This window comes from Nelumbo lutea, chromosome 1 (genome assembly GCF_056320005.1).
Source record: "Nelumbo lutea isolate HS-2025 chromosome 1, American lotus-T2T, whole genome shotgun sequence".
NCBI lineage: Eukaryota > Viridiplantae > Streptophyta > Magnoliopsida > Proteales > Nelumbonaceae > Nelumbo > Nelumbo lutea.
In genome coordinates, this window is record NC_142684.1 from 192,625,917 (window position 1) to 192,637,434 (window position 11,518).

At 38.5% G+C, this 11,518-nt stretch overlaps 1 protein-coding gene across 1 annotated transcript; it reads left to right on the forward strand.

Annotated features, from left to right (window-relative positions):
* The first annotated feature begins 770 nt into the window (after nucleotides 1-770).
* Nucleotides 771-3,453, forward strand: LOC148880083 (Pyridoxal phosphate (PLP)-dependent transferases superfamily protein). Its single transcript, XM_088961902.1, has one exon. The coding sequence runs from the start codon at nucleotides 1,216-1,218 to the stop codon at nucleotides 3,244-3,246; it is 2,031 nt and encodes a 676-aa protein (XP_088818028.1). The 5' UTR covers nucleotides 771-1,215; the 3' UTR covers nucleotides 3,247-3,453.
* The last annotated feature ends 8,065 nt before the right edge of the window (nucleotides 3,454-11,518 follow it).

Here is an 11,518-nt window from a genome sequence, read left to right on the forward strand (position 1 = left end):
TTCTATTCTAGAATGAAGAACCAAACCCATTTCTAATTTTACTGCTATTCTAGCAATGCATCGGATTTAGATGATATGAAGTGGCTAAATTGCAATGAGTAAACGAAATAGAATCACTTCCTTAATTCCTTCTAGGGGTGTGTTTGGCTAAGCAATTTCATTAATTCTGCCTTCTAGGGGTGTGTTTGACAAACGCCCCCTAAGAACCCATCTCAGGCAAGATCTGACCCTTAGAAAGTGAAGTCAATTTCATCTAATTTAATAGAAGCAAGAAACACGACGACTAGGTGGACAAAGTCATAGACTTTTTTTATTTTTTTTTGTTATAGAACGTGGAATGGCATATATAGCTTGTTTTGTGTGCTTAGGAAGTAAGAACAAAGGACAAGAAACAAAGACTTGGTCCAAATTTTACTATTGTAGATTAGATTGCTCACTCCGATAAGCAGAGGCTATATAGACTACTAACACGATTAACCCTTCCAAATTGTGTGAATACATCATAGTTATAGATGAAGATGGGGACATTTCAACATGAGAAGTCAGAACCTTTCTAAAGAAGCTGCAGCCTTCCAGCATGGATGTGCCGACCATTACAGCGAACCCCCCCTCGTCCATTTCTGTTTGTTGCTTCTTGCTCCCAATTGGTTCCACTTCCTTCCCCGTCCCCCCCATCAAAAGTTTACTACGTACCATGTGAGAGCATTTGAGTCAATCCTGATAGAGTGAAGAACATGCCAACCAACTGTAGTTGTGGGGTCTAAACCTTCAAATTCAAGGATCCTGATCCATCGATCTCTTGTTCAATCGTTTGGTGTGGATTCATGGTCAAAGACCCACCTGTATGATTTTTACTACCAGTTAAGATGTTACCCTCATTAATTCTCTTCTACTCGCCTCAACAAAATAAAGCCTTCTCCAGTTCTCCCAACCATCTTCATTAATCTGGAGCAGATAACAGATCTCTCTCTCTCTAGGCAAAACAAACAAGTCCCACCATCATCTGGGCTGTTCATAGAATGCCCCATAGAAAGAGAGAGAGGGAGGGGGGGAGGTCTTACTCCTTTCTCCTTTTTCCCCTCGCCAACAAATAGCAAGCTAGTAGCAACCCAGAAAGAAACCATAAACCAGGAAAAGCGATTGGAAGAAAACAACAAAACTTTTAAAAGAAGGAAAAGGAGAATTGTGGGAGAAGAGAAAATCAGAAAAGAAAAGATGTATTCGCCTTGCATTAGAGATGGCTCACAATCCTGCAGCCGAGGTTGCTGCCCAGTCCCTTTTCTAGGCCTGCCTGAGCCCCCTAAGCCCAATTCGAAACCCTCCAACACCGTTGCCGCTTCCCGATACAACTTCGCCACCGTCACCACTTCCTCTCTTTTCCCCAACACCCAATTCACCAATCATGAGTCTCTCCCTTCCTCGTCAGATTCTTTCTCTCACTTCAACAAGGCCTACCCTGATTTCTCCCAGACCCATCTGGCTGACCGCGTCAGAGCCCAGGAATACTACCACCTCTCCGTCTCTAATCGCGTATGTCTTGATTATATCGGTCTTGGTCTCTTCTCCTACTCCCAGCAACAAGCTCAGTACTCCTCAGCAGCTACTATTGCCTCTTCTTCTTCTTCTCCACCGCCACCGCCTCCGCCTCCCCATAATTCCCAATTCCCTTTCTTCGACATCTCCTACAAGTCAACGAGTCTGGTTTCTGAGATAGCGTATGGAGGCAAAGGATCTTTACTGGAATCCAGCATACGGAAAAGAATTATGGGTTTCCTTAATATCTCCGAATCAGACTATTCCATGGTTTTTACAGCCAACAGGACCTCCGCTTTTAAGCTTCTGGCAGATTCTTACCCTTTCCAATCTAATCCCAGACTTCTGACAGTTTACGATTATGAAAGTGAGGCCGTGGATACGATGATCGATAGCTCCCAGAAACGAGGAGCCCGAGTCATGTCAGCTGAGTTCTCTTGGCCAGGCCTCAGAGTTCACTCTGCGAAATTGACTAAGATGGTTGCGAGTAAGAGGAAAAAGAAGAGAGGACTGTTCGTCTTCCCGCTTCAGTCTTGCATGACCGGAACCCGGTACCCGTATCTATGGATGAACCTTGCACAGGAGAATGGATGGCATGTCTTGCTTGATATCTGTGCTTTAGGACCAAAAGACATGGACACTTTGGGCCTCTCGCTCTTTCGGCCAGACTTCCTTATCTGCTCTTTCTTCAAGATCTTCGGGGAGAACCCAGCTGGCTTTGCGTGCCTCTTTGTTAAGAGATCGAGTGCTTCACTCCTGAAGGACTCAACCGCGGCCACAGGTATTGGAATCGTGAGCCTTGTTCCGGCAAAAAGACTGTCTCAACTCACCAGTGATTACTCTGGCACTGAAATGGATACCCAACAGAGTTCTAAATTCTGGGTGCAAGAAGACGATTCAAGTTCAATTGTCACAAACTCATTCTCAGGTCCTATATCTGCTCAGCAAGGTAACGAAGAGGACAATACCTCTTTGAGCTCAAGCCAGAGAAGGCAAATTGAAGTAGTCGATCATGGTAAGACCTTGGAGTTAAGTGAAAAAGAAGCCAAGCACAAGGAACCGTTATCAAATGAAACCGTGGAATCAGGGAATCCCACAGAGTGTCTGGAACCAGGGCGTACAGAAACCAGTACCAGAGAAATGGATAGGAGCGTAGAGATTGAATGCAAAGGCTTGGATCATGCAGATTCAATAGGCTTGATACACATAAGCACCAGAGCAAGGTACTTGATCAATTGGCTAGTGAATGCATTGATGAAGCTCAAGCATCCTCATTCAGAGGATGATCTTCCCCTTATCAGAATCTATGGACCAAAGATAAAGTTTGACCGTGGGCCTGCACTGGCATTCAATGTGTTTGATTGGAAGGGAGAAAAGGTTGACCCTGTACTTGTACAGAAGCTTGCCGACCGAAGCAATATTTCTGTAGGATATGGTTTCTTGCACAACATTTGGTTCTCGGACAAGTATGAAGAAGAGAAGGAGAAAGTCTTGGAGACAAGAACTCATGGTGCATCAGGAGGAGCTGGAAACAAGAGAAAAGAGAAAAGTGATTTGGGGATTACTGTGGTCACCGCTGCATTCAGCTTCCTTGCCAATTTTGAGGACACTTACAGACTTTGGGTTTTTGTTGCCCAATTCCTGGATGCAGACTTTGTGGAGAAGGAGAGATGGAGATACATGGCTCTTAACCAGAAGACTATTGAAATTTAAACTACACCAATTCATTTATTCTTTCAAATTGTGAGGTTCTGTACTGAACAGTCTCTGGAGTTAATTGAATTGGAATGGTCAAAGCGAAGGTACCCAAACAGTAACAGAGATGGCAGCAGATCTCACTTTTGTCCTAAAATTTGTTATTTGCGTTTCCATTTGTACACGATCTTTCATGTTCTTCTCAATTAAAATGTTGCAAACAAATCGACTGGGCAATCAAAATCCGCTTACTCTTTGGCTGTAAAATTCATGCATGAAAATGGATAACAAAAGATCAGATTAGACCATCAATTTCTAAAACGCTATGTTTTCCCACAAGGTCTAAGGAATTAAGTTGGGTTTAATGTTCATCAGGTGTGTGCAATTTTTTTGGGTGAGTAAATAAACATCAATATTAACTATTTACCAAGTTAAGTACATTTTTAACCTTCTGATCCATTTGATGAGAAACCAGATTACAGTCCCTTTTAACATTTACAAATGAAGCTTTTCCTCCTAAGAATCGCAAAATAACCAAGAAATAGCAGAACCTGAGCCATTAAGAGCAGAGATAGATAATGAAGAGTCAGATTCTATCTTCATACATGAAGTCCATGCCTTGTCTAGAGCTTAACTAAATAACTTAACAGAACAGTCATCATCCTGCAGACAACAATCTTCATTCCAAATGGTAAAATATCTTCCTAATCATGCATTTGTCAGGTTTCCTCTACTAAACACAATCTCATTCCTAGCCTGCAAAATATAATAACAAGAAATATCCAGCCACATTGATATTTTATCAATACCGCAAGTAAAAATGTTTTCATATCCCAGAGAAACTGCAAAAAATTCATTGACCATCCTGCAATTTAAACCTCTTTTTCATCTACTCTGATTTTCTTAATCCAGAAACTTTTCGGCATGAAGATCTTGGTATCAATTCTATAATAATTTAAAAAAAAATCAGAAGTTCGAGTTCCAGAAAAGTTTAGAACACCATATTATGCTTATCTTTTCCTTTTTCTTAGCTTGCCAGAAATGATCCTGCAATGTTGTGGGTTAAACTGCAGTTTGTCAACCAAGAAAACATGGGCTTGAACCCACAATATGGTATTCTGCTTCAACAATTGATTGTGAGACTAGTTTTCCCTAATTTCTTGTTTTAAGGAACCTATTAATAAGGATCACTAAGCCAATAGGCATGCCTTTCTTCATTTCTTATTCATTTTACTGTGTCCATGAACATTGGAGATCTGAATTTTGATATGTCTTGCAATTTGATTGACCACATACTTCAGGAGTTCTACTTGATCTGACAGAGCTTTAGATAGAATAGTCAGTAATGGGTTGCTCTATCGCCATTCTCAATAGGCTATTTTTTTTCCTGTTTACAAAGGAGGAATTGGTATAATGTGCACTCCCTGACATGTTTCAAGGGACACACTGAAATATTTTTTTTGGTTTTAACTCTTAGGCATGAAAGTTATAATTTGTTCTTGGGTCCTTGTATAGTCATGGAGGAACTGCTATCATCATCTGACCTCTTCATAGACGTGATAGAATGCTCCACCAGACATCCTTTCCAAATCTCACAACCTAGAAAGAGAGAGAGGTCTTACCTTTTTATTGCGCCAACAACTAGCCCCCCATAAACCATAAACCAGGAGAGTTGATTGGAAGAAATCAACAAAACTTTTAGGATCTATTTGTTTGCAGTGGAATTTCATTTGCACTACTAAGATTGCATGGAAGTGCAAATGAGAAGACTGCAATTTTGGTTTACTTTTGCTTTGTGTTGTGCTTTGCTTTTCTTCAGGTTTCGTTCTATTTTATCTGCCAAACAAAACAAAACCTGAAACAAAAGTAAACCAAAATTTGAACTTGATTTGCTTACACTCCTATACTTTTGTACCAATAAATACGAAATTGCACTACAAACACATGAAACCTTTAAAGAAAGAAAAGGAGAATTATTGCTTCTAGGAGGAGAGACATTGATCCTGTTATCTAAGGTTACATTTGGTTTGATAGAAAACAAGAGAAATAGAAAGTTGAGGGAAAGGATATCCTCCTTGAATCTTTTCCTGACTTTGCAACAGCCTCAGGGACAGATATCAATCACACATTGTATCAAAACAGGAGTCAAACATATGGTCTGCAACGACAGTCTCAGAGACGTATCAAACTGATAAATTGATAATCCCACTTTTTACCTACATGCTTCAATCTGATAATCTGAGATTGAAAATCTTAACTACAGAGATCTTGATGCTAAACTGCATGTAGATTGCAACAGGCTTATCATGAGTAGGATTTTACATTCCTTGAATGCTATCTACCATGAAAGGTCCAAATGAAGGGTACTGCATTTTTCTCCTTGGATACAGTATACACTCTACAGTTGACTGATTAGCTCCCAATCGCAATCATTTACAAGTCCTAGGACCCCAGGATCCTGCACAAACCGCAGCATGACAAAAACAACAAATCAAACGTGTACCAAAACATTTACGTAGGAAATTTGAAAGTTGGTTGCAACCTACACAGATTCTCTCTTCATGAATATTTCAGGCTTCACCTTGATCAAATTGGTAAAATTCGAAGGACAGTTTCATTGTTAAGCGAGAAGAATATGAATATGCGTATAGGTATATTAGTCTGGCCAAATAGGAGTAAAGACAAAAGAAAAAGAAATTAAAACAAAAAAAACATGAAAAAGGTTTAGATACACATGAAGTCACCCACCACAGTAAAATTGTAAAACCGACCCATGAATATGTTCTGAATTAATTTGAGAAAAAACCCAAAAGCAAAATCTTATAGTGGTTTGTGGTGGAAGTGTAGGGTACAGACCCCATCTATATTCAACTTATGGATCCGAATCGAATACGAAAAGTTATGTATTTTGAGGGTTTTCTCTCTTGTATACTTAGTCTCTGTCTTGTGAGAGAAGTGTGAGACTTTTGAGATCAAATCAGCCTCCCACAAGATTGCCCCCCACAATGTCCCACAGCACATCCCCGCTGTGTATTGGGAACATCTCCCAATGATAATATCATAAACGATGATGTTATCATCTGGAGATGTTCCCAATATATGGCGGGGATGTGCTATGGGACATTGTGGAGGGCTGATTTGAACTCGAGACTTTTGGGTGTATTTGGGGTTTAGGGTTTTCTTTTTTTTTTTTTTGTGATTAAGGTTGTGAGTGCACAGCTCTGTATTCGTCTCCATTACAGATTATATAGTGGATTTCTGTTCCTCCTTTGCCCATGGACGTAAGCTATAAGCCAAACCACGTAAATCTGTGTGTCCTCTTTGCTTGCTTATCTTTATCTCTTCTTTTCTTCGCTTTTGGGTGCCATTCAAATCTGCATTTCTGGGTTTTGCGCAACAAGTATGAATATGTATGTATACCAACCAACTTCACACTCTCATTCAGTCTTCTTTTGCTTTCGTGTCAATACAATATCTTCACAACAACTCGCCTATCTCAAAAATATGAAAGAGCACCTGGGTTATTCCCCTTTCAACTCTCAAGCTCTTCACAGTCTTAAGAGAAAAAGAAAAACTATGAATGAATCAGAAGAGGTAATCATTGAAAAGAAAGTTCACCCATAGTAACTGCATAAATTAGAAGCAGAAAATCTTTATGCAGGTAATATATCTGACAAATTTATTCACTTTCTTTCTTTGTCTGAATTAGTTTAAAAATCATTGAACTAATTACATAAAATACAAGATAAAGATCGTAAAGATACAGAGACTGGAAACACCCGCCTGATATTAAAGCAAGGGTATTTCTATGTAGTAAATTCATATGATACTACTTGGTATTTTTTCTTATCATTCCCATCAACAATGGTTTCCTGTCATATTGGATCAGTTAGTATGTTGTGCACATAATACTTGTTAAATTCTATAACCTGTTTAGTATGTTCAATTTGGTGCTTCAACTTCCAAGTGGATATTGACTTATTAATCTTCTTCTCCACTGCAAACTTGGGCAACCAGTACATTCAATTGTATATGCAAACTGGAACTTGGCAGTTAGCCTCTTTTGTTTACATTTTTGTGGCAACATTGGATTTTGCTTGCTTCTCACAATAATCAGTTCCCAAACAGAATCATCTGTAGAAAAATTGAGAAGAAACTAATACAAGCTGCACTTTATTTGACAAATTGAGCTAGTTATCTATGAGCTAGATGAATGTGAAGAAAAGAAAAGACATGGAATCTTTTGAGTTAATTTAAGGCTGAACTTTTTTGACATTGTGAATCAATTCCATATGTTAGATCTATTTGGGAATCCGATTTGGAGGGTCTGTTCTAGTGTATACCTTTTTCTCTTTCAGTTGGATTGAGAGAGAGAGAAAGAAGAAGAAGAAGAAGAAGTTGTTTAACAGGACCCATCATTCTTTGCAAATATTTCTAGTTTTAATAGAAAACCGAAGATTGTGACATTTCGGATGGGCCTATAAGAAGCAAGAGGAATAGCATCAGTATCTCTTTGTTTCCCTAACAATAAAATATCATTATGTTCTTAGCATGCCAAAATCTTAGGAAATTGTCAAGATTGTAACTACGTAAAGCAATCAAGGTTAACAGAAGATCACATATCTTTATCAACTATACCACATGATGAATATTTAGAGGATCTAGCCCCCATTCCAATTAAACAAGTGGGTATAGCATAAATCAAACTGTATCCCTTTAATTTGTGCATTTTTCTATAGCTTCTTAAGCAGTTCAGTTGGAAGTTTGTCTCAGCCAGGCCAAGCTGGATGGGAATTAGGGGTGAGCATTATTCGGTTAAAACCAAAAAATCGAACCGAAAATTTTGGTTTCAGTTTTTTCAGTTTGGTTTTTCGGTTTTTTATTATTTTGGTTCGGCTTTTTTGGTTTTATAAAATTTCGGTTTTGGTTTCGGTTTTCAGTTTTAAAAATTCGGTTAACCGAAAAACCTGAATTAGCCTAACTTAATTATCTATAATATATATATTAACATATAATACATATGTAATATGTATAAAATATATTATATTGTATTATATTATGTATTAAAATATATAATTTATTATATACATTGTATAATATATATTTTTTTAATATATAATATATATTATATATTAAAATATATATAATATTGAAATTCGGTTTTAACCAAAATAACCGAAAACTGAACCAAAAATTTTGGTTTTGGTTATTTCAATTTCGGTTCAGTTTTTCATTTAAAATCTCAGCTTATTCGGTTCGATTTTTAACAGAATAAACCGTTTGGTCCAGAAAATGGGCCCTCAAGAAATTAAACACACTCTTGTCACACGGTCACGATTCAACTACTAGACTCAATGATAAAGAAACAGTAGAACAGATCTGACGATCATTAGACTTAAGCTTCATTCATTTTTAGGTAAGTTATTTATCTAGATAAATGCACTTATCCAGACAAGTGTTTTTACCTAATAATTGAATTTATGTATATTTTTTTTGTCTATTTTTTCTCTATTACCATTTTTATATTTATATCTTTCTTTAAAGCCTGTTTAATGGGAATTTTTGTCTCATTGGTTTTAACATCTACCCCCCTCCCTTTTTTTGACCCAAATAGTATTTTTCGTCATACAACCCATAATCAGGGGTGAATAATCAGTTTATTTTATTAAAATCCGAACTAAATAAACCCAAATTTTTAAGACCTAATTGATGGAGTTATCTTTAGTAAAAGGGTAAAACCTTCCCCAAGTTTGTTGGTGACCTACATTTTTGAACTCTCAATTACCTACCTACCAAACCTTCCCCAGGCTTGGCAGTGCCCACCCGCACTCTACTCTTTGGGACCCTAAAACTATTTTCTTATGGTGGAGAAGTTATTTATGTTTGGTCTAATAAATGAATCCAATATGTCTTGACTTCGATTGTGAACCATTAATGTTGATGGAGGTTAAAGTGTCAATTTGTGCTGGTACTTGGTACTACTATACGATTTGATACGAATAAACTTGCAGAAAGCCATCAATGATTTCGGCATCCATTAAATGATGTGTTTTGAGAAGTACAAAAAACAATGTCTTTTTTATCACACCAATGGAGTTCTAATATTTCTTATTTCTACGGATTCTCTATTTCCTTCGGATTTTCCCTTGTTTACACTTGTATTCAGTCGATTTCTCTTATGGAGTTTGCTCAAGTACATTTTGAAGCTTTGTGTTTGGGAGCTTTCTGGTAAGCTACAACTTAGATCTCACTTTCTAGTTTCTAACTCCCATGGCTTTATTAACATTAGTCTATCGGTGTTGTTGAGTGGAGATGTGTTTGAGAAGAACTAAAATTGAATTACGGTTGCAATGAACAACCACCATTCACCTCTTTCCTGGTAATGGAAAAACAGGGGAGAAAAGGGAGGAAAAAAAAGGGAAAACAAGAGAAGAGGAGAAAAAGAAAAAGAGGGAAGAAGGTAGATATCATCGAACTGAACTCTGGCTTGATGGTTCCTATTGTTTCATGTTCTTGTGATTCATTGGCGGAGAAAGAACATGTCAGTGATAGCAAAGAAGGGTTCGGATGGTTCGAGATGGTAAAGAAGAAGAAAGAGAATAAAATTGGGTTTTCCAATACTTTTTAGTCATTTTGCAAAGGCTTAATCAATTTCACAAAACCTGTGAATAGTTTAGTTATTTCACCATATATGTATGTGTGCGTATTTGTGGGTGAGGAATCGCCCCTAATTATTAGACAAGCCAGCTGGACTGTCATCTTAGTAGAGTTAGATATGATTCAGTAAAAAAAAAAGGGTTTTTAGCGTATAAGGGCAACTTTTTGTCTTCAATTTCAATAAAAAATAATATTTTTATATAATAACTAAAATATGATAATTTTTTTATTGAAAAAATATCAAGAAAGGGCAATGTTGTTCATCTTCCTTCTCCACACCTGTTTGGTGGTAGGTTAAGGTCGCCGGTGACAATTATGACCGGAGTTCTTAGGAGAAACCATGTTAGGTAAACTTATAGGTGGCACATTGGAATGCCTTCTTGCTTCTTTAGTCAAATGACGTCAACAAGCTCAGGATCCTAGTGAACCTCAAACCAAAACTCTCTCTCTCTCTCTCTATAAAACTTATTTCTGTAACTATAATGGCTCCAGCTGTTCTAGTGAAGACTGCAACGAAGCAAAACGAATTCATTTACAGGTCCAGTGATCATGCTTCTATTGCCCAATTCGCCCAAGTTCGTCTTTGCCTTCCTCGATGTGTCTTACCGCGGTGCCACCAACACAACAGCAAATCCCTTCTACACCTTGCCTATGATCACCAAACAAGCCAAAGACTCAAATGCGATCGCCAGTTTACTTTATGAGACGGTGGCGTAGGATCAAAAGGAAATCAGTGATCAAAGATCTGGTATACGGACACGAGAGGTAGACCTAGGATACTTTGTCTTTCTAAGATTATTAGGTTGGTTGATACCAATCAGTGTAGTTACATAGCATCGCTCCCTCACTTCCTTATCAAAAACCAACAACAAAGGACAGTAGTCTTTGAGAAGTGAGAACTCAGAAGCAAAGCTTTACGGCCATGGCGGATGAAACAACAGAGACCCGAAACTACACCAGGCTGGCCATACTGGAGCTCACGAACATGATCAGTGTCCCAATGTCCCTCAACGCCATCGTCCACCTCAAGGTCCCCAATGCCACGTAACAAGGTGGTTCCAACGTCCCTCTCTCCGCCTCTGAGGTACTAGCATGTGTCCTCTCAACTGGCAATCCCGAAAACCTCTAGCGTATCCTCCAAATGCTCACCAACTACGATGTCTTCTCGGAGCACATCGCTGATGACTCCTCGGAGTGCAAGTACTCCCTGATGGAGATTGGAAAGACCCTGTGGTCACCGACAGGGAGTGTCTATCCTACACTACATACATTCTGCAGCACCAATAGGATGCACTGATGAAGGTGTGGCCCATCTTGCACGAGGCGGTGGTGGACCCAAAAGAAGAGCCATTCATTAAGGCGAACAGTGAGCCAATGTACTCATACTATGGAGACAAGCCGGAGATAAACGAGCTAATGCAAAAGGCCATGGGTGACAATCGTTTCTTTCAAATGCAAAGCCGTTCACCGCGAGAAGTGGGTAGGAAAAAGAGATAAGCTTTAAGGCGCCGTTCGTTTTTCGTTAAGTAATTTATCCACGTAAATGCAGTTACCTTAGCATTTTTGTATTGGCAGGTGGGAAACTTATTTACCACCTAGGAGACCACCCAGGAAAATAAATTTTCTCTAATTC

Coding starts and splice junctions, on each gene's coding strand:
- LOC148880083 (XM_088961902.1), top strand. CDS start 1,216: ATGTATTCGCCTTGCATTAGAGATGGCTCACAATCCTGCAGCCGAGGT.